The sequence below is a fragment of the Lathamus discolor genome, chromosome 12 (genome assembly GCF_037157495.1).
Source record: "Lathamus discolor isolate bLatDis1 chromosome 12, bLatDis1.hap1, whole genome shotgun sequence".
In the NCBI taxonomy this organism is placed as follows: Eukaryota; Metazoa; Chordata; class Aves; order Psittaciformes; family Psittacidae; genus Lathamus; species Lathamus discolor.
In genome coordinates this window covers 7,599,246-7,623,061 of record NC_088895.1, presented here as the reverse complement: position 1 = coordinate 7,623,061, position 23,816 = coordinate 7,599,246, and the positions used below count along the sequence as shown (strand labels likewise).

The following is a 23,816-nucleotide window of genomic DNA, read 5'->3' as shown; positions in this document are numbered from 1 at the left end:
ACATCACCAGTTGCTGTGCATGGGGACCGGTGGGCACATGCATCTTGAAATGATGACAGTGCAGGTTGTGAACTGGTTAAATTGATACGGAGAAGCAAAGAATCAGGGAGAAGCCCAGAGCTCAAGAATGTGGCTTATCTGTAGAAGACTGCAGGAACTTCAGACCCTTTTCTCTCTAAATTACTTGTGGAGGAAAGGGAGGTCACATTTGGAGAATATTCCAGCCCAGCACCACCCCCTCTTTGTGGAGAGAAACCCATATGAGAAAGGAAGGAGATCTGAGTGAAGTCCGGGTTTAATTTCCTGGTCCTCCTCCATAGGAAGAAATATCCTTTCCTTTTAGCTCTTGAGCTAACAACTGTATTGGCCACATCATAGCAAAGCGTCCCTTAGATCACATTCAGATAAACCTGGATTCCAGCATTTGCTCTTAGCCATGGATCTTTCTGTACCTTGTGCTTGCCAGCTAATACAGAAAAGGAGCAGTACCTGAGGTCTCTGCAGAAGGCACATCTATTTCCTTGCCTCCTTTGCTCTTAGCTGGATGGGGACCATATCCTAATTCCCTGCACACTTGGAGCAGCTGGAACAGCACTTTGGAGCGCAACAGGAGTGCTTTGAATTCTCATTCTTGAGACTTGGCTCTGCCTTTCCAGCTTGTCACCTCTCCCTTCTTCAGTTTTGACAATAAGGGAAGAAGAAAGGTGGATGACGCAGCTGGAAAGTGGAGGTGGGAGCAAGCTGCTGTCCCAGGGCTGCAGTTCTTTCCCTACCTTCTGGAAAGCTACTATCTCCAAGTGCCATACAGCAAACCCACCTTTTGCCAGCTATGCCCTGGGAGTCCTTTCCTAGTTACACTTCTTTACATGACAATTACAAGGCAAGAGATTAAGGTATATTGTTAGCCTGGGTATATTGTGATGTTTGAGGCTGAGAATCTGAAAGTTACTGTAAAGGGAGGGTTTTGTTAAAGAGCAAAAGCAAAGCCGCAGGGATGGTTTTGCAAGTTTTGCTTTTTGATCTAGCACAAAACTTTGTTCAAACATTGGATGGTTTCTGTGTGTTGGAGAATGTAGAGGTTTTTCCTGGTTCTGTAAAGCTAGATCTTAAAATCCTGGGCAGAAGATAGGCTCAGCCCCTGGCCATCAGTGATAACAGTGCTGGTATCAGTCCCAGATAAAAGTATAAGGCAGGCAGAAGCACCCCACTCCTTCGCATTCCAGGAGGAGAGGGTACAGGTGCACAGGGGCCGTTCGTCCCGTCTGTCCCACAGCTCCGGTGCTGGGGTGCCAAGGGAGCCACGGAAGCACATAGAAGAAGCAGATGTGCCATAGTCTGAATGACTCCCTTGGGGGCTTAATAGAACAGCAGGAATATGAATTTCCTTCTCTTTTTATTAGTTACAAATGATTTTTCTGTCCTTTAAAGCATTCCCACCACCTGTTCCAGTCAGCCAGCGAGGGTTGTGTTAAAAGCCCACCTTGCTCTTAAAAGGGGAGAGGGGAAGGCAGGGGTATTGCAGAAGCCTTGAACTACTGAGAGTTTGCCTGTGGAGATTCACAAGGGAAGAGCAGGAACAGGGAATGCTGTAGGGAGGTATTAAATGAGGCCTTTTTGTTTCTCTCCTTGTAGAGCATAAAAATGCCCAAGGCATGAATACTCTGTTCTGATTACTCTTGAACATTTAAATGTCTGTTCTGGTAATTTATAAAATAAAGGAGTGGGAAATGCCTTACACAAGGAAGAAAAAGGGAGACCTTTACTGGCATGCAGCACTGGTAACAGGGGAGTTGTTCTCTGCTGCTGTGGGAAGAGGAGCAGAAGGAGGATTTATCTCGTGGATGCAGCGAAGCTTCAGTCCCTGGAGATGTGGCGTGGCATCAGAGAGGCTGACTGCTCCCTCTGTGCATTTTTCCTCCTTTCATGACAGGAAGTATCCTTGCTTCCTTCCTGCCACTCTTGGTTGTGTTTGGTCTTGGAAGAGGATGGGGTTTTTCAGAAACACGCAGCACCTTTTGTAAGGAAAATGTGGCTTTGGTTTTCATGAACTAATGGGAAGAAACTATTCATTTAGAACAGCCGCTTGGAGCATGCGGCAGCCGAACAGCTCTGTGGAGCACAGGGTCTGTGGAAACAGCCAAACTCTGAGCCCGCCTGCCTGCCAAAGGGGTGAAGAGAAGGTTTAAAAAATCACAGGAACACCTACTGTCTGCAAAGGGTTATTCCATGATTTTCTTTGCTTCACATGTCTGTATAGGAAATAATGGGTGCTCTGTCCCTTCTGGCCTAATTTCTCTTTGTGGAGTGATCATAAGGTAGGCTGTGGTAGTCCCATCATTAACATTAGCCATGGGCATATACTGTAACAAAAAGCACTATTGCTTGTGAATTTCATGTGACAGTTATCCCACTGTGAGGTCCACAGCCATGGATCACTGGTACCGCTTGCCATTTCCTAGGAACAAGCACATGCCTCTGCGTAAGATGAAGAGTTGCTGTTGCAACTAGGTTAGATACCCAAGAAAACCACATTGGATGGGGCTGGGAAAGCAAGAAGGCAGGGCAGAGGGTTGCAGATGCTCTGCAGTGTTCCATGCATAGCAGCCCAGCCAGACAGGTTTGCTCTCCTGCACTGCAGCATCCCCGTCCTGCATTGCTCTGGTCCTTCAACCTCATCTGTCATCCTTGTTACAGTTGCATCTGAGAGCTGAACAGGGCTTCCTGTTTCCCTTGTTAGAGCAGAAGATCAGTGGAAAGGCAAAACACTAGATGCAGGGTTGGTATCCCTACTTCAAGCCAAGGGAGAAGGAAGATAAAATGAAGATGGTAGAAACTGATACCCCTTCTGTTTTGTCTGTAATTGTGGTTACATCTCTGTGTAGGTTCCCTACTGCTGATAGTGCAAAGTAAACCTAAGTCAATTCACAGTTAGGGTGAGGAATCGGGAGGATGGTGTGGGTCTTATTACTTTCAGATATTTGGGCTGGAGGGTTTTCGGCTGTCAAAGCTGAATCAAACTCTCAGCCAGTTTGCATGCAACATATGTGGTAGATTTTGCAAATTAATACGTTAATGTGGGAGGAGGTGGCTCCCTGAAACTCGCCCCTGGCAGTTTGGAGTGTTGTCCTCAAAACCAAAACCATATTGTGTCCTCAAAACCAGTGGCACCAGAACTTGGATTCTGCCCACTGAGAGATGAGGCATGTAATTTGTAATCATTGGATTGATTAACCATTTGGTGTCCATTAGAACAAATGCATTTCTCAACAGAAGGAATCCGCTCTCTGCAAGTATCTACTATGTAATCTCCAGTTTGTTTAATATGAGCCAAGTGCCTCAAACCAGTGCTGAAAGGCTGAGTTGAGGACCTGCATCATCGCTGCCACTTTGTGAGCCGTTCTGGTGCTGAAGCTATGAATTGCTTCTAACTGTGCCAAGATTTCCTACCAGTCACAAATACTTACCATTTAAAAGGCATGTAGATGTGGCACTTTTAAGGATGTAGTTTGGTGGTGGTAATGGTTGGACTCAATCTAGAAGTTTTTTTCCAGCACAGATGGTTCTATGATTCTACTTGGGAGCCTTGCCTCATGTAGAGGGCAGCATTCCTCCAGTCTGTGTGATCTGGATTTGATGGGGAGCAGGTGGCTTTGGGTAGAGATATGAAGGCTCAATTCTGACTTTACAGAGAACTGCTTGCAGAGAAATACAGATCTAAAGAGTGAAAGGTGTTGTCTGCTGTGCTAATGTGGAGTGGAAACTCTAAAGTATTAGCTTGGACCCCACTTTCACCTCCTAATGTGCAAGAATTTGGGATTACAGGAAATTGCCAAACCCAAGTCGTTTGCTTAACGCTGGGTTTCTGCTTGTTTGTCTTTCTGCTGTTTATGAAAAACTGTGACGTGGAGAAAGCTTGAAGGAAAAATTTACAGTGAATTCAATAGGATTGTTGGTACACATGGCAAACACGTGAAAACAAGAATATGAATTATGCAGCAATTACTGTCTTGGAAAAGTATCTGCAGGCTAAACCCAGATACTTGTCTCTTTCTTTCACCCAAAACTGAAATAAAAATGTGCAGCAGTTTTGTATGAAACAGTTCCTGTGATTATCCTTACAGATGTCTGAGTGCGTACTGGTTTGCTGCCTAAGATGGAGGTTGTGCCAGCTCAGTTCCATCTCAGAGGGTGACGTGGGGATTGTGAGCTGTGGTTCTGACTGGGAAGTAGGAGAGAACAGAGCTGTATGCTGCGGGGCTCCCAGCAAACCCTTGGCGCCAAGAAAACAAAATACATCACTTGGTGGCTCAGTGAATGCTCAGCTGACTGGCTCTCCCTCACTACAATGAGTAGTCCTCATGCATGTCAGAATCACAAGTGCCTTCCATGGCCTTGACAACCTGCAGCTTGTAGAGATTGTGCTTATGTCTAACAGTCATTGCAGGGCCACTACAGTGGGTGGAAAGGGACTCCAAGGAATTAACAGGAAGAGGAGTAGAGCAAGCATTTGGGTTTACAAGTCTTGAGTTACTGTTTCAGGCTTTTTGCACATTCAGGCTGGCATCGTGGCAGTCCAGCACCTCTAGCCTTGTCAGGTTTCTTTCCACAGCCATAAACCCTTATGCAAGAAGAGATTCAAGAGTACCTTTTCATTAATGGGGTGTGATTCCATTGCAGGGCACAACACAATGTTCCTCTGTTAGATCTTACTAGATGCCAGATCCTACATGATTCTCAAGTATATCCGGCACCAAAGTATTTCCAAAATTTCTACTGCCCATTGAAGAATTCACACTTCATCAAAGGAAAAAGCTGGAAGGAGCTTCACAGCTGTGCAAACTGAGATCACGCTGAAGGTGTTTGCCTTCTGCGGTGCAATGAAGTATTCTTCTCTTTATTGCATAGCAAGCCACTCTTCCTGTTTTGAAGGAAAAGCCAATCATCCCTCACATTTTCCTTCTTGAGCATGCTGCCAAGCTGTCCTTCACATGCTCTTGCATTCTCAGAGTTTTGTCTCCTTTTGAGCTAGATGTAACATCTTCCAACGTGGAGAGTGGAAACCATCACAGTTTCTGAAGAACTGAGAAGAAAAGCGCCTTTATCATAAAACTTTTATTATCAGTAGGTAATAGATGTGATTCAACACCCCATGTGCAACACAGTCCAGTTTTCTTGATCTTTATAGTGGGTGTATTAAAAGGAGAAGTGGACTCTTTCAAGCTTAAAAAGCAAAAGGCCATCTGTGGCTTCCTAATGCTGTTTACAGACCTTTTTTGCCTGTGCTGTGCTTGTCAGTAGCTTTATTCATTGCTCACTCTGTGAATTAAAACATTGAGGCAGCTCCTGACATGCTTCTTCCAGCACATCCTTTTGGAGTGGGTATTTGGTTGCCATAGGGACCAAATCCAAAGGGCACACACCATTCAAGTAAATGTTCCCTGATTAACAACTTGCAGCTTGTCCGTTAAATATTTTAATTATCCATGATGCAATTTGAAATGTTGTCTGATGTATTCAGTCTGTTAATTTCAATATCTCCATTTTTTCTTAAGATGCTGTTCCAGCGCTAGAGCTGGATTTTGACCGGGCAGATAGGAGTGAGGTGGGAGACCTTATTGTTCCTCAGCTTGTAGGAAAATCCTTCCAGTTTGTCTTTATCTTAACAAGCACTGAATCTCAAGTGTCATTTTCCCAATTATAAGCATATTAGTGCTAATGTGTTACTGAGCTGTGCGGGCTGCACTTAACAAATAAATAAGACAGGATTTTGCTAATTTGTACATGGTCAGTCACTCCTTTCAGTTCCTGTTTAGCAGAGACTAAGTCATTTTGCAGCAGAACTTTCCATTCTGATGACTCCAGCCATAACATCGGGTATGGAAGTTAGTCAGGTTCCTGAGACAGTATCTAAACAGTTCTGTTTGCCACCCTTTTACATCTTTCAGTTCTGACTCTCCTGGGCCAGAAAAGCAGCTTTGTCTTGCACACAGGCACACCAGGTCTTTTTCTGCACTCTTCTGACATCTTGCACCAGAACACTGCAGACTTTAAGCATCAGAAATTATTACTGCTGCTTTTGTCATCCCTGAAAATTTAAATGGTAGGGTTTAGCACAGAGCCTCCTGCTTTGTGCTTGGAACTGAAGAGGCCAATCACAGCTGCCTTCTAGCAAATCTGGATCCCTTTGCTGTTCAGCATTGAAGATTAATGGTTTAGAATGGTGTCAGTTAGGAGCTGAACAGAATTTGTGCATCTTGGCCTTTGAGTTCTGGGGAAGGGGGATCCCACACACTGTTACAAGCTATTCTGTGCTCTAAGTAATGCTCACTTAGTAATTTAAGTGGAGACGTGGTTCTTTGTATTCTTATCAATAGACTTGGGAAGGTGTGAAAATGAAGGAAGGCTTTTTCCCTTAGAATTTTGGTTTTTACAGCATTCTCCTCTGCCCTGAGAAGCCAGTTTAAATCCATATGTGTGTGTCCGGTTGCTAAATTTGGATGTGCGTGTGTTAAAGGATCTGTTGTGTGCTTCTGTTGTGTGTTTCCAGTAAAAATGTTTGGAAAGCCAACCATGAACACAGAATTTAGTGCAAGTAGTCATCTAGAGACCTGAGATGAGCTCTCTTTCAGGAAATCTGTATAAGATGTTGGATTTTGAGCTGATGTAATTCACATGAGTAGTGCATACCACATTCTAGATGAGTGGACAACATGATTTGATCTTTCAAACCCCAGTAACAATCTCTAGGTCTTTAGGTAGGAAGAAAACTGTGATTTAGTCTCTTTCTGCTGCAGTGGGGAATAGATGATATGTCTTCCACCCTCTCTTTTATAAAAGCTACTTGTGTGTCTAGTGGTAGAAAGCCATGGAAAGATCCCAGCACTGCCCCTCTGCTTGCTTGTTTCCTTGTGTTGCCTGTTTTGGTGTCAGTTTTCCATGTGTATGCTCAGCCTTGGCCAAGGCTGCTTTGATATATCTGCAATGAGCTAGTAAGGGGAAGAGCAGTAATGTGACACACATGGTAGACAGGATCCAGAGCCTGCAGGCTAAAGGGTATAGTATGAACTCATCTTGATGAGCTTCATGGTGTGGGTCCATCACCACTTAATTGGCTGCCGATAGCTTCCCTAATGAAGGATGATGGATAGTGCTCAGGGGCCTGCTTGAAGGGTCCAACCCATGAGAAGCAAGGATGCGTGCAGAAATACAGCTCTCACCTGGGAAGGCCATGGGAGGTGGAGCTAAGCAGCATGGCAACCCTCGGAGAGACTGAGCGCAGGCAGTTCCTCTTTTCCTTGCATCAGGACAAGCATCAGTTGTCTTCCAAGGCAGAGATGGTAATTTCTGTGACCCTGCATATGCTTGGCTGGTTAGGGTAATCATCTCCTGTTCCCAGAAGAGATGATCTGGTGTTTGAGAATGTTCTTTCTTGTCTTTCTCTGGTTTTGGTTAGCAAGTGTGCTTTCTCAGCCAGCCGTTGACTTAACTTCTCCAAGCTGGAAGGTCTGAAAGGTCACTCGCACTCCTGCGGAACAGTCTCACTTTCTGATCTTACTTTGCATGATTCTTTGGGAGTTTGGAGTTCTCTGATGTCATAAAAAAACCCCACAAAACCTTCATAAGGCTGTGGAGATGAAACAAAATTGTTGTCTTAGCCCACACAGGGTATTATGCAGCCTGGCAGATCCCTTCCTTGTAGCAATAAGAAAAGGATTTGGCATTTAACCTCTCGAAATTAAAGCAGAGTGTGAACTTCAATAGTTCAATCTTATCAGGGCTTTGCTAGAATAACAAATTGGGGAAAAATGTAACCATGTCTCCAATGTGACCTTGGCAGCTCTGCCCCTGTGATGTGAGAGATTAGGTAACTCCAAGCAGATGTCTGTTTATTGTGAAAATAATAGTTATAAAACCTTTTCTTTCCCCGGTTTGTTTGCACGGCCTGTGAAAGATGTGACGGAGAGAATTGTGGTCTGCGTGGAGCGCTCTGTAAGAGGCTGCTCTATTATGCTGAGCAGTAATTGCTCTGTGAGGTTTGAGTTATCGATCTATTGGTGGGGGTTCAATTTCAGCATAAAGACCTGTGTTCATGATTTAATTGGAGTGATTAATAACTCAGTCGCAGGCTAGATGGGAATCGATATAGATTTCAAACAGCAGAAGTAGTACATTTTCTCCTGTAATGTAGTACTTGATGGTTTATTATTTGTTGTTGTTTGACTAATTAAAATCATAAGATTCCTTGGTATATAGGAGTTTTGTCTGTTTAAAAGCTTACATCTGGAGTTGAGTATTTGTGCTTGCTTGCTTTCGCGTTGGGAGCAGTTGCAATAGCTTATATACCTTGTTGCTTGTGTGTTGCTCAGATTAGGTGTACAATATGCCATTGCACACAAAAAAACCCAGAACAAAACAAGACTAATACACCTTTAGTAGTAACTACAAGAAGCTTTACTAGCGTTTTGTGGCCAGAGCAATAGAGTGGCTCTTACGTCACTGGTTTTTAGGCATCCAGCATCTGCTTAGGAGCAGCACTGAGCAGATTTAACCCTGCAGCATTTGATCCACCATTATAGCCTTAGATTAAAAGCCTGTATGAAACTTTCAATCTCATTACAACACCAGCATCCACAGTAGGTGCTTTAGCTGCAAATCCAGTTTCAGCTTTGCATTGAAATGTTGCCAGAAGCAGCATTGCTAGGAAAATGCAGTGTGACTTACTTTGGGGGGATTTGAATGGTGATCCTTCTTCCTTATGCTCTGGCCCCAGTCCCTGTGTTTGGCACCCATTTTCATTCAGCTCCTGCAGCTTTGGAGTGTCATCATGCATGCTTACAGCTAACATGCCTGGATAGAGCATGGAAAGCTCCCAAATCTCTAGGAATAAAACATCCCATTAAAGAACCATAAAGCAGCAAATCAGGTCCATAGGTCTTAATGCTGAGGCTCTCAGTTTCTAGGGGAGGCCGTGAAATCTTTCTGTGCTCCAAGCTTTCACAGTGGAGGCTTTTATCTACATAGCTGGCTAAGGAGAACATTTAGCACAGTGGTTTTGAATCTTCTTGATTTGCAGAGTCCAATAAGCTTTCTACTGGAAGTGCAGATTCCTGTACGGCAAATTAATCCTAATGACAACAGACCTTTTCTTTTTCATTAACATTCACAGATATGGTGGTATGTACATGAGCCACAAACTGAAAACACTGATCCAGATGGAAGTGTTTTAGTTTTAAGTAAATGTTTCCTTAGGTAATCTTTCCTACTGGTCCTGAAAGTACCAGAGTAAATGTAAATTGGCTGTGCTTGAGTTTTCAGTTGGGTGGGAAACTGTAATTGTACTGAGAGTGTAAGGAACTTGGTTGGAGTGGAGGGGAGCTGAGCCCAAAGCCCTTGGCTGCATCAGCATCACTGGGGTGGTGGTGACCATTGATAGAGCTGATGCTGGGGCTTGCCCACACGGGTGTGAGAGAAGAGAGGAGATCTCTCTGTGTGCTCCCAACACACAGCTCGTGGAGCATGTCAGCCTTCAGTCTTGGGTTTGCTGGCTTTGTGTTAAACATGTGAGATGCTTTCTTTGTCATGACTTTATGAAAATGACTTGATATTTTACTACTAAACTTGGGTGCTTCAGAAAGGGGGGGAGGGGGGAGACACCCTTGGATGTTAATTCTGAGGACCAAGCTGACAGCTTTTTGCCACCGTTGCTTTCTTCTAGGTTGAAAAGCTGAAGGCTTGTTACAGCCCCAGCGTACAGCAATCTAGCAGGTTAAATGACTTGGGCAACACAGTTTATTAAAACTGGCAAGTGCTCGCTCCAGTTCTCTTCCTGAGAGTCAAGGCTGTCTGGGAGAGTAATTGATAGTGGCAGCTGTTCGGGGGGTGTTTCAGATTGCAGCAAGACGATTTGACTTGACGGACAGCTCTGCTGAGTGATAGGGGCTGGATCCAAACTGGGTTGCAGAGGAGCTCCCACTGAAAGCCATGAACAAAGCCCTGCTCCCTGCATGCAGGCACTGTGCTCGGCAGCGCAGGTCCCAGGCCAGGCATGAGGGATTGTGCTTACTCTCAGCTTACTTTCCTCTGTGAAAAACCACTGCAGTTACTTGTGGGACATCCACCAGAGGCCTGTGATGTTCTGAGGAGACCTTGTTGCAGGAGAACATTTATTTGACACGACCTAACATGTGCAGTACACTGCTGTCACAATGGAAATTTGGCCTTTGCTTCACTATAATGTTAAAAATGGTTCACGTTGCACACTATGGAGCCTTTCAGACAGCAGTTTTGTGTAAAAGTCCCAAGTCTTTATTTCTTATCTTAATCTGTTTTGCCTTAAAACAGGTGGAGGAACTCGGTGTCCTACATATTGGGTAGCCTGTGTTGTAGCTCCGCTTGCCTTACCTTTGCAGACCAAGCTAATTGTCTCATGTCTTAAGTAGTGCTTCCCTCCTAAAATGCAATGAAAAAGTGATCTATATAAAAGCAAAAGCCAGCTAGGGATAAAGAATTAGCACTTAAATATTGATTTTCACTTGTAAGCACTCTACCAGTGTCAGTGCTATCATTGCCAATGCAAAATGCTTCATTCTCTCTTGTGCTTATATATGTTGCATATCCACAATACATTATGCAGCACTCTAAAAGCTCAATTTTTTTAAAAAAGAGGGTTTATTGGCTTTCACTGAATACACTCCTGTAGTAATTTGCTGTAAAATCATGCTCTTCTGTACTCATTCCCTGTGCTGATGGTTCAAAACTCATCTCTGGGACTCATCAGCCAACTTTGAAATACTCAGCTTCTTGCCACATACGTCGTTGTAATTCCTGTGGTGATGCTTTTGCAGTGTTTCTTGCTGGAATTCTAATATGGAGCAGGGTTCATCACAGCCAGCCTGGCCTGTGTCTGTTTTCAAGGATGTGTACAGAGTGGATAGATAGGCTGCAGATGGTGGTTGTTGTGTTTCTTGGGAAATTGCCATTGGTAAAGATGTCATTGATGGATGTAGGAGAGGAATTTCTTTCTCACATCACCCCATCACCCTTGCTGTTTGAATACAACAAGGGAGCCTGCAGAAAGACATCTGAATGACTCCACTTTTATTTTTTTCAAGAGACAAAGGAAAGGCATGCAAGCAAGATTAGATTATTTCCAATCACATTGTACGTGTGTTGACAGTCCCCTTTCAGCAGCAACCAGCAGCTTGCAAAGAGCAAGAGGCAGGGCTGGAACTGCTGGTGCCCTAAGTACTGTTTGTATAACGCAGTAACTGCTTATTGGAGTTCTCAAAGCAGCCTTTACATATTTAATCCCTTGCACTTGAGCTGCTGTTAATCAGCTTGAAAGCAAATTCCTGTAACAGAAAGGTTTAATTTGTGTCTGGGACTTTCTGTATTGTATTTAGTCTGTAATGCTGTGTAGTTATACCCTGGCAACCATGTGGCCGTTGCAGCCATGGGGATGGGCAGCACATGTTTATTCCAGTCACAGATTCTGAACTCACAAGGTTCATGTTGGATCCATGCTGATGGTCTTTCAGGTCCAGGTAACTCCTTTTGAAACATACTTTTAGCAGCAAATTCAACTGTAGTCAGCGTTGGCATTTCCCTTACAGTTCACTGTAAAAACTCTTGTTTTTACAGATGTACAGCAGCAGTAACTGAAGATCTCTATGCTTTTAAAAGTTGCTAAAAGTTTTCATCTTTACTGGGTTAAATTGGAATGGGACATAGCCCAAGACACAGAGAGGTTAAAACTTTGCAACACTCCAAATGAAGAACCAGTCAATCAAGGAGGCAGGAATTACTAATCCCAGGTTGTTGTTATTTTTCTTGTTAGAGCAGTTTCAGCCCTTTTGTCCCTGTCTCTCCCGGTCATCATTCATCCCTGTGAGATCAAGACATGTTTCACTGTCTGTTCATTTAAGAAAACCTCTCAATGGAAGAAGTCCAAAGTGTTTGGTTAGAGAATAAACAAAGTTGGCATGCTGAAAAGGGGTAGCGCTCTGCATGGTGGAGAACGGCAGATGTGATCCAGCCTTCCCATAGCATGGCTGAAACATGAATCATTGCAAATGTCAGATTTCCTGTGAAGGGACGAGCTGAACTGACATGCGTTCAGGTTTAATTAAGGTTGAATTATTGGAGCTGACTGTCAAGTCTTAGGCAAATTGGCTCAGCCTGTTATCATTAAGCACGAAAATTACTCTAGGACTTAGTAAAAATAAACACGGTTTTGCCTCTAAAACATTTAGGTGTGGTTTGATGGGCCTCTGTGTTGGGGCAGTTGTGCTCAGCTCCATCTGCTCAGAAGGGGGTAGATGAGGAGCCAAAGTACAGAAATTCCTGAAAGGATCTCGATGAAACCTGATCCAGCATGCACAAAAAGGAATATTTTGTTTCTTTCCTTGGGATATTTCCATATGTGACAAGCAGTCAGCCTGGTCAGTTGGAAGGAACTTCGGCATACAAAAGTATAGTTCCTATAGGAGGGATAGTTGAGCATTCTATAGAGAAACTGCAAAGGCTGAGATCATGACCAAAATAGGCAACATCTCTTGTTTAAATAATTAAAATTAACTCCCTGAGGGATTGCAGGGTAGGTAGCTCAGAGACTTCCATGTGAATGGAAAAAAAAGGTCTTGAAGAGGAGATTTTTGTGATAAGTATCATGGTAAGGATCTTGTTAAGTACCTAAGAAACCCTAAAGTAATTATAGCCTTCAAAATTCGTTGTTTCTTTGGTTGCACAGGGAAAGTACTCCTCTTGGGTATGTTTAGCTACTGAGTGGTACTGGAAACAGGCACTGAACAGGTAGGAATAAGTGTTGATAAAAGTGTCAAAGAAAAAAGCTTGTCCTGCTTTTGTTCACATGTAATTTCCTTCCCTTCACCTATTGCAGTTCACCCTCAAGTCAGCCACATGAAGTAGCTTCTCTGTCTTGTGTTGCACCACAGCCATCAGAAGATAAAACAGCAAAGTCACCAAAACACCAGGATTCACCTACCATCCTTCCTGTGTGGTGGCTGCGGTGGCTTGGGGATTTTGCTGTCTCTCACGTGCTTCTCCATGCTTGCCTATGAATTCACACTGTATCTTTACCTTCTCACTGCTTCTGCTTTTGCTCTGTGTGGCTACAAAAAGAAGATACACTCGTGCCTGTAGCTTTTCCAGAGGCAGGGAGAAGGCATTGGGCTATTTTCACTGTTGTCAAGAATGAAACACTCGAAAATTTCAGTACTACAACCTGGGAGATGCAAGTTAGCAGCAAAAAACAGTCAGTACCCCTAGTACCAACTCATACAACCAGGCTGGCTGGTCAGTGCAGTCAGCATGGGAGCATGACCTTTTGCTTGGAGAAAAGTGCAAATGAAAAGTAATGCAGAAACCATAGGGAATCAATAGTTGTACATAACACTGGTCAAACAGCTGCTTTTAATACAGGACTTCATTGATTTGTTTTGGAGCTAACTGATTTTATATCCAACTGATTTTTGTGGTGCCAGTGTGTTTTGAGTATATAACAGTTGTCTGCATTGTCTGTAATTACACAATAAGTTTAACTGTAGGAAGAGGCCTGTTGGATGGGGAGAACTAATGGGCTCTCAGGAAACATATGAATGAATCAGGAATTAAGCCAATTTCTTTTAATGGGTAGCTCCCGAAAAACAGCGGGATCTACAGCTGTGGGATCCACCTCTCAACTACCAAGTGCTCCTCCAGTAGCCCACAATGGACTCAATAATATCAGGCATGGGAAAGCGATACTCATGTCATCTTTATCGTACTGATGGGCTAAATTCTAGGCTCTCGGGAAACCTAAGGATGAAACAGGAATGAAACACAATTGCTTTTGATGGGTAGCTCCTGAAGAACAGAGGGATCTATATTGGGCCTCTAAAATGCCCAGTGTGAGGATTCCTGACTTGACCAGTCAATGGTAATTTTTCAGTTGAGAAAAATTTACAAACATAGGTGGCATTATAAAAAATAATGGTGCACAAGAGAAATCTATTTCAGAAATAAATTCTTTGACACCTTAAATAACATTAGAACCAAGTCTGGGTACATCTCAAAATCAGGGTGACTGTGATTCATGATCTCATATTTGAAAAAGAAATTCACTGAACCAAGAGTTAGCCTTATATTTGTTGTAGGGGATAATTTAGGACCTCCAGACATTGTGTCAAAACCTGTGAAGATGTATAAGGTGTTGGAAAGTACAGGGTTGATCATACTTGCGGCCAACCAAAGTGCTAGTGTTTGGAAAGACTTCTGCTCCTGTTATTTGTGAGTTTCAGGCTGTAAGTCCTCAGCCTTCTTCAACTGGTAAATACAGTTCATATGTTTCCATTCATTCTTTCTTCACATTCTGAATTTATACAGATTTATTAATTGATTGACTGATTGATGAAGGAAATGGTGCAATGGTGAGTGTGCAAGCAGAGCCAGCTGCACTGTGGGAAACTGCCTTTCATCTCAAGGAAGGAGATGCCATCACCACGCAGGCATTTTCTGTACAGAAGGCGAGTGGTTGTGCTACAGGTTCTGATTGATCCCTGTCCTCCTCCCACCTAACACCAGCAGGGTGGTGTTCCAGTCACCCAAGCAGCAGCAGTGATGATTCTTGGCCTCACATAGGTTGTGTTCGCAAACGCCTGGTTAGAGCATCTGCATGGCCAGAATTAGCCCGTGGTGTGTGTTGTGTGTTATTTCCACACCTCCTACGTCAGGAACTGGCTCAGTCCTTTGATGAGAAGGGAAAATTTCAAAGGTGGAATTTGTTCATGAGGGTGTTGAGAGCATGTTAATGAGTGTAGGTAGCATCTTGCATGTCTGCAAGCCAGCTAAACGCAAATACCCCCAACACGTTTTGGTGGACAATGGAAGTATGTATCCTAAAAGTCAGATTGAAGTGCTGTGTCTGCACTGGGGTGTATGCATGTGAAACCATACTAGTTCTTGTAACCCATGAACAGCTTGTCTTGTAATTGTAGGTATTTGTGCACACAAGGATACACAGATAATGTTGAAAAGGGAGTCACAGTGGGAGTTGAATCATGTTCATGTTGGTCCTTTCACTTGTCTTTGACCTTTTGGATACTGTTTGATCTGAAATACCTGTCTGTTCCTCCCTGTTCTCTTTTCTTTCCGGCCCTTTGGGCTGCTTTGTTTAGCTTAATTTGGGAAAAAAATAAAAGGGGGGGGGGAATACTTGGCGTTGTAGACTGAGTAATTCCATATGGAATTCTCACTGTAGGTGCATTTTGCAAGGTTGCAGCATTCCTGATAGTTTTGGTATGCGGTGCATACAGGCACATGCAATACTTAGGGTGAGCAGGACTACACCTGGTTGCTCACTGCACTTCTGACTGGATTTTTCCAGCCTTCTCTGTTCCATTCTTCCAAGCAAGCGTGTGGCCAGGGAGCAGCGGTGACGTCGCTTTGCCGCAGAGCTGTCCCATCCTTTGCTACACGAAGATTCCAGGTAGCCTCCTCCCTAGAAGCCACATGGGATTATCATGAATGATTAGTGCTTGGGTCTCAGTGCGTTGTAGCTGGAGTTGAGCCTAAACACAGTGTAGACTACCTTGAAAGAGTGTTGAGAAAATGAAATGTCTTCATGATCTTGTGTTTGTGAGCTCATTATCAGCCTTAAAACTTGGATTGAGCAGGAAATACTGTGGCAGTAACTTGAGATAGATTCACACTCCTACTGTACATAACCTTGGGACTCTGTAGAAGTCATAGAGCTGTATATTCATTGTATGAATGCATTTGTTTAATGACAACTAAGTCTCTTGCACACACACACTAACGAGTACTGTAGCCCGGCCAGTCAAGGACAGCAGGACAGACATACACACATCCATCTTGTAGCAGCAGTGCTCCCACAATGCTCCCACGAGCTGAAACATGACTTGTTTTTTTCTCAGGCATGTGTTCTACCAAGCAGAGAAACAAACACAGACCTTTCAGCATGCACTTTGTTCTTTTTCTCGTTGCTCTCTAAGGTCCCACCTTGAATGACAAGCCAGAAGCAAAAGCAGCCAATGTCCCAAAGGTGTCTGGGCTAGAGCGGAGCCGGGAACTGAGCACCGACGTGCCCTTCGCCCTGCCTATCCCCAGCCCCCAGCCAGTAGCTGCCGTTGTGACTTCTACTTCCTCAGCGCCCACGTCAAGTGCCAGAGCAAGCCCACTGTTGAAGAAGGAGCCAGTGATTTCAGCACCAGCACCACCAAGGCTCACGCCTCAGCCACAGCCTCGGCCACAGTCACAACCTCAACCTCGGCCGCAGTCGCAGCCTCAGTTAATACCTGAGCTTCGGACCCAGCCTCCGAGTCACATCCCTCCACCTCTCAACTACCAAGTGCATCACCAGGTGGCCCACAACGGACTCAATAATATCAGGTATGGGAAAGGGATACTCATGTCATCTAGCCTGTCCTGTTGCTGGGCTACAGCTTGTTTCAAATGGGTTAGAAATTGCTGAGAGGCAAGATGAGCACTCTGTATAAGATGCTGCAGGTTTTAGATACTGGACTTTCTGACTGCACAGGCTGGATTTTCCAGCAGTGGTGGATAACTGTTTGAAACATTGTGATAAATTCTCCCTTTCTAGGAAAAAGACATCTGTAACCAAGGTTACACATGCTTAAGGTTGAACCTTTATTGTCCAGTTTCCAGTGGCGTTTCACAGTGTCTTGTCTGAGCTAATTCGTGCCTTAGAAATTTAAGGTGGTTAGAGTTTGAGCAACTCCCTTGTTCCATGTTAAGAACGATTTCCATTGAAGTAGGTTTGTTCATGGTTATCACAGGGTGTTTTTTGTTCACCAACATCAAAAGAGGGATATCTATATTGGAAAATTCTGTGTCCCTTAGAGCAGGGCTTCCGTGTAGGCAGAGAAATCTTCTTCAATCTGACATGTTAGATGTAGAAGGAGGCTTAGCTTCACTGTTTAAATTGCCTCCATCCAGTAAGTAGGATGGGTGAAAATGGTATGGATAAAATGTTTCTAGAGAAAAGCATTTAGCCAGTCAACTGGAGCCAGTCTTTATGCTGGTACAGAAAACACACCTTGCCTCCCAAACCAGAACCAGGCTAGTTTAAACAAGATGAAAAAACTGATTTAAAACATAATATTTGGCCACACAAGGGTCAAAATATGAATGGAGACCTGCCGTTAATGTGTATTTCATAGTATCCTGCATACTTAAGCTCTGTTGTGATTTTACCCCGTAAATGCCACCACAAAATAAATGATTAATAATATTGCAAACTATTCAAGATATGTCAGAGGTTTAGATGTCAACGGCTAATTGCTGTGGTGGGAATTACACTGAATAGTAACTGCAGTGGTAGTGCCTTTCACCCCAGAAAAACTTTAATCACTCACAGTGGAGTAATAATAATAGAAGAAAATATAAAATACAAAATTACTACAAGAAAAAATATTAAGATGGTGTGTATTTGCATGCTTGTGAATATAACTGCACAGCATGCACAGCAGATGCACAGTGTTCCCAGAGTCACTCACACTATGCAACTGTGTGTACCCAGAGCCATAGAAAAAGGAATTGAAGTAATTGCATCATATGATCACAAGGATGCACATGGCCACTGCAAGGTCATCAGAGGCTAAATAAGGGTGGAAAATTCAGCTGCCTGTGTGGACTTCATCATTATCTCGCAGATAGCTCTGAGGGTTGTAACTTGTTCAAGCACCAGAGGAAACGTCACTCTGGAGATCCCAAGCCCTGTCCTGCCCTGCTGGAGAAGTTCACTGAGATTTGTTAACGTCACCACTGCCATTATGAAAAACAAAAACATAAGCTTGGGGTTACATTGGTCAGGGTTACATTGTTGTGTTGTTTCTGGTGGTACATTTCTTGCACTGTTTCAATCTTGTAACACACTGTCTGTCTTTCTCCCCTCTCTTCCCCCCATCTTTTTTTCTCTCTGCAGCCGGAGCAGCAGTGCTAGCAGTGCAACAAGCATCAGCCTTCCGAAGCACCTTCCCCTGTCACCCCAGATTCCTCCACACCATTCCTCCGGCCCAGCTCTGCCCCTCTCCATATCTAATCTTGCTACCTCGCACTTCTCTCTCAGATCGCAGACCCAGCACCAGCACCATCCGGCCATGTTCGCCACCCCACCTACGCTGCCACCTCCACCAGCGTTACCTACCAACAGCCTCGTGATACCAGGTCACCCTGCAGGTAGGTTCCCTTCTTCTTCCAGGGCTCATCTGCTGTGCATGTACTGGAGGGTGTTGAGAGATGGGCTGGCTGGTGGGCAGGTAAAATATAGTGACACAGACCCCTCTGCAGGCAGTGTGTGCTGGAACTGGTAGTGCTTGTGAAACAGGTAGGAGACTTGGACATGCTTTACCAAATGAGAGATTTCATATAGACAGCACCGTAGCTTCCTGTAGGAAGTCTCAAAACACTGTGGCTTTCTACAGTCATCAGACATTTTTTATGTTAAGAAAGAACTGATGTACGGTTTTCCATTCTCCCCTCCTTTGTCCCCACTAATGAAAGCTCTGCTGTTAGAAATTACTTGAAAAAACTTTCTAATCATGTCAGAAAGCTGTTGTAACTGAACATCTATTCGCCCCTTAGACAAGCAGCACATCCTGCTGGCAGAGCAGGATCCTCTGCGTGCGGTAGCACAAACTCTCTGTGTGCCTGTGGCTCCGTGGCCTCTCTGTCTGAGGGAGAGACGAGCTGACAGGTTCTGCTGTTCAGCTCTCACTGTCTTTGCACCCTTTAAAAACGCTTCCTTTGTTCACGCTGGCCCCCATTCTATTGTCCCTTCTGCCCTAAATGCCCCGTTTATAGCTTATCCATTAGCCTACAGCTGTCCCTGGAAGAGACCCTGGCAGCTGGAGACTTCCCTACGACTTTGACTTACTGGGGCCTCCTTTTGATCTGGCATTTGACTCCACAACTATCTCAGCAGGGATTTAAACAAGACAAGCATTTCGCTTGTTTCCTGTGAAGCCAGTTAAAGGAATAAGGAAAGGGCAGATTTGCTGCGGAAAAATGTGATAGCCTTGCATCCCCTTTTTTTTTTTTGTCTCAGGAGCTAAATAATGTCCCGTTATTTATAACTACTTCTTTAAATGAAAGAAACATGTGAATTGGTCCAAAGCGAGCTCTCAGAACGTTGATAGACAGAAGTGCTTGGGGTTCCAGCCAGAAACAGGACCACATAGGCCAAAGCTGCTGGCTTTCACAGGCCCTGGCACCATCTAGAATTTCAACCACATGGCTGGGAAGATGTTGGCAGCACTGTGGGAGACCTATTCATTGCTTCCCCTGTTTAAGGCAAAGGACTACTGTGATGGAGGCTTTGAAAATACTGCAAAAGGAAATAGCAGTGCGCTCACTAAAAGCGTGATATTGCAGTCACTGAAAGCAAGTATGTTTTCACCATTAACTTCAGGAGGTGCAAGATCAAGTGACCTATTCACATTCAGCAGCTTGCCAGGAAACAGTAACAGTCTTGCTCCTACTAAAAGGGTTTCTCCTGCAATTTAAGCAGGAGAAGCCTGAGTTCGTGGAGAGAAAGGTCTGGGCGTCTAACCCTGCAGACAGTGAAATGCCTCTTGTCTGCATTATATGAAATGCCTGCAAACTGGCACATCATAAAATCAATACCGAGTGCTGCAGAGCCAGGAGCTTCTGTTGTCATTCCCATAAAAGTTTCTTAAAAGCAAACAATATTGCTAAGCAGCCCTGAAGAGCTAGGATCCAACTGCCGCTAGCAGCATAGTCCTTGCTGTGCCATTTGAGTGCATGTGTGCTCTCAGTAAAAGCGCATCTTAGAAAAGCCGTCAGGAGAGGGTATGGCCCTTTGAAGTCTCCTTATTGTCATCTTTTCTCCCCCCACTTTGGAGGAAAATGTGCTCTTCCTTTAAACTTACTTTGGCACGCTTGTTGGTGTTACCAAGAAGAGAAGCAGGGCTCAGAGCTTCTGCATTCACTGATTCAGATCTTTGAATAACCGGAATGTGCTTCTGGTGACATTTCTTCCCTTTGAAACCTAAAGCTTATACAAGTAACTTAGGAGCAACCCTTGTGTGGGCTGCTGCCCTCTACTCAAGGGCACTGAGGCTGGCCCTCATGTAGGATACACAGAGGAAACAGCAGTCTTTTTGTCTTATCTTCTGCACATGAGGATAACTAGCAACATTAGCAGGGTCGATCTTTTTCTTCCATGCCCACCTCATGTGTGCACACAGAGCAGTAGTGTCTGGACATTCAAAGGGCTGCTCAGTTGTTCTACTCCTAATTGTGTTATTACATAGCCAGACCTGGTGGACAGAGCATCCCTGGCAGGCACAACGACTCAGTTCTGATCTTGACATTGCCCAGAGCCCCTCACAGAGCTGGTTTTTACTGTGCAGTCCCATCCTTACTATGAAGCAGCCACCTCTCCAGGTGCCACACTGCTTCTCCAAACATCTCCAGGCCTTTTCTTCTCCTGACAAAGGCCAAAGTTGTGGTACAGGGCTATGGGCTGGAGCCAGCTGCAAATCTATCAGTCTGACTTCAAGTCTCTTAAAGAAATTGGATATCAAAGCACTTACAAGTGCCAGCTCGCTTTTATCACTCCCTCCAGAAAAGTGGATTATCTTGACGCTAACAGAAGGATTCAGTTTCTTTAAGTCATGCCAGATTTAAATGCGTAAACACACACACATATGAAATAATACTCATATTCTTTAAAGAGGTTAGGGTTTGGACCTACGTGCTTTCAAGCCTAGTTACTGTTTTTTTCTTGTTTGCTTGCTGCATTGTAGGTTCTTTTTCTCCAGTGCCTTAGGCTTTAGTATCACAATTCTATATACGTTCTACTTTTATATTAATTATTATAAAGATTGTAGCAGTACACAGTAGTTGCTTTTAGCAGTACATGTATTACTGAAAAGCACCTAAAATTTGCTTTCAGAATTTACTTTTAATAGGATGTAGGCTTCTAAGTGGTAGTAGAGACCTTGAAGTTCCCCATCAGAGTGCCTGTTTTTATAGATCTTAACCGTGTCACTTCAGAAGGTGATTGATTTAGACATTTCTAATGTTACTCTAGAAAATTTAAGTAAAAGAAATGCCTGTAGAACATGAAATAAAACTTCAAAGCACATGTATTCTTTCACCCCTTTTATATTCAGTGCTGTAGTTTAAAAAGGGGTGTTACAGTGAAGGAAGTGGATTCATGTAAATTTAGAAGCAAGTAGGTCAGTCAGGACTGGGTGGATGTCATCCACAGCTGGTGACAGAGGTTACTCTTAGCTTAGCAAATACATAACACATTGGGTGCTGATTCCTGTTTGAAGTTCTTAGGCAAAAGCACAGATGGATTTAATTGATACCAGCCAACATTCTGGGGAAGTGGACTTTGGAATTTGTCCTTACTGCCTTCAGTCACATCATTTCTGAAGCGCTGGTATCTTCCACGGCCCTAACCACATCAAATTCAGTGCAGGTTTTTCTTCCAGAAGAAGATGCTGAGAAGAGGCCACATGTAATTTTGTTTCTGCAGTTGTTGCAACCCTGAGCCGGTTCAATGTTTCTCCTCTTCCCAATGATCCTCCTCCATATTTTCTCATAGGAGAAAAGCCTGTAGGCAAGGACAAAAAATGATGATCATAACCTGTTAGACATTTAGGAAAGGACTGGCTAGTATTTAGAATCTCAAACCCAAAGAAGGCCTCAGTTTGTAGGATGGATGTTCTTGATCACTGTGGGCATGTCCTGGGCCTGAGAAGTGGGAGGGTGGTACAGGCCAAGCAGATAGTTTCCAGCCACCCAAATCCATGGTTATGTCACCGCATTGTAGATCTTGTCACAATTTCACCTCTTTAAGTACATATATTAGAGTTTAACTCATGCATTAGGCCACCATCCGTTTTCAGTGTACATGTGTGCTTCTGCCTTTCACACCTCCAAAGGAAACAGGTCAGTATTACTCATTTTAAAGCGAGCCATTGTCCTCGAGGGCACTCCCCAGCATCTCGCTGGCATGGGAAGGTCCGGCCACCATGGCCACAAGACCAGGCCTCCAAGGTCCGTTCTTGGAGGCACCTAGGAGCCATTGGCCAGCAGGCGCCGGGGAGGAGGAGGAGGAGCATCCTTTGGGAGCCGCGCGGGGGGCGGGTTGGGGGGCGGCGGGCGGTGCTTGCTGAGCCCCCATGATGTTTTCTGCTGTGATGACTCATGGTGTTCTCTCTTGTCTTTAGATACCAGCCTGTTGATATCATTCAACCAACCAATCATGTATTGCCAGCCTCATTCGGGGATTCTGATTGGTACTTTGTCACAGGCATCTCTCTTACCTCCACCAATGAGTCCTCACGTAGAAAACCACCACAGCATGACCTGCAGAAACAGGGAATGCCAGGTGAATATTGACTCTTTCTCCTCCGTCTTTGTGGTACTCACGGGCCCACGGGCCTCTGTGTCTTTTTTTTTTCTCTCTCTCTCTCCTCTAGATCACGAACTGCTCAGGCAAGAGCTGAACAACCGGTTTTTGGTTCAGAGTTCGGACCGGGCCGCTGCCTCACTTGGCCCGGTGCCGCTGCTGAGAGCGGAGTTTCACCAGCACCAACACACGCATCAGCACCAACACACCCACCAGCACACATTCACTCCTTTTCCATCCAGCTTGCCCCAGACGCCGCTCATGCCGCCCTCTGCACCTCCCATGGTGCGTACCCCAGCCCAAAATGTGAGGATAAGTAGAGCATCTCTGGTCAAAAAGCCTAACCCACTCTTGTCAGACAAAACCCAGTCCTCTGCATTTCAGCCAGGCATGCTGTCCCTGACCTTCCGACTGGAGGCCTGGACAGACAGGCCCAGCACTCCCAAAGGGACCCCTTTTCCATCCAGAGCCTCCACGCTGAGTCTCTGGGTCCGCTACGCTGCTACCCATGAGTAGGTAGCACACCCATGAGACAAGTCCAGACTCCCTTTAGTTTCCCTTTTTGTGTGTCCTGCTGTGTATTTCTATTCTCCCTTTCCCAGAGCCAGGTGCCATGACACCAAAACATCACGAGATCAGTGGCATCTGATGTACCAAACATAGTCCCCCCAACTGTTGATTGTGGGGCAGACCATACTTGCTTACCCAGACCATACTTACTCTCACCAATGCAGCATCTCATCTGATACGAGTTTTGTCCCTCTTCCTCCTAATTCCCTAATCTATATCAATTTTGGCATTTATTATTTGATTACATCAACAAGCAGTAATTTGTGTGGGCTGGTTCTTCTTGCAGGAGAGATCCTCCTGGCCATGTCATAAGCGTTAGCGTTTTACCATTGAATTTGCTTGTAACACCATGGGACTTTGCTGCAGCTGTTAGAGAATTGTTAGAGGTCTGCCACAAATGGATTTTGTCAGTGCTTTAAAACACACTCTCCCTATTTCTGGCAATTACTTTGTGAAATTGAAAGAACAAGATTTAGCTTTTTTTCCTCTCTCAGTTTCACACTGTGTCCAAAATGTAGAAACAGCCCTCTTCTGCTAAGGCTAGCAAAAGCCAAGAGTAACAACAAAAGCAGCATTGGGGAAGAACTACCACAGATTCAAGGAGGAGAATGTTTCTCACTTTTTTTTCCCACTGCTGAGTGCCCGATGACATTCTTGGGTTCTAATCTGCTTAGCAGCAAGACAATTAGAAGTAACATAATCCACCCAAAATCCAGCCCCAGGTGTTTGCTCAATGTACTCGTGTGTAAACACCTTCCCTTCTCTTCTTGGTCTGTGTAAAACACTTGAATCTTTCCTCAGAAACCACCTCTGTTATTTA

General features: G+C 44.4%; 1 protein-coding gene across 21 annotated transcripts in view; it reads left to right on the top strand.

Annotated features, from left to right (window-relative positions):
• FBRSL1 (fibrosin like 1) overlaps nucleotides 1-23,816 on the top strand; it is a 530,544-nt gene that overhangs the window by 485,689 nt on the left and 21,039 nt on the right. For 11 of the 21 annotated variants that reach the window (XM_065692104.1, XM_065692101.1, XM_065692096.1 and 8 more), the window contains 3 exons: nucleotides 16,011-16,407; nucleotides 17,963-18,216; nucleotides 22,497-22,732. In XM_065692104.1, the coding sequence (XP_065548176.1) occupies nucleotides 16,011-16,407; nucleotides 17,963-18,216; nucleotides 22,497-22,732 (887 nt within the window). Of the gene's footprint in view, nucleotides 1-16,010; nucleotides 16,408-17,962; nucleotides 18,217-22,244; nucleotides 22,733-23,816 lie in introns of all 21 variants that reach the window. The other 10 variants (XM_065692106.1, XM_065692100.1, XM_065692098.1 and 7 more) reach the window with 4 other exon arrangements.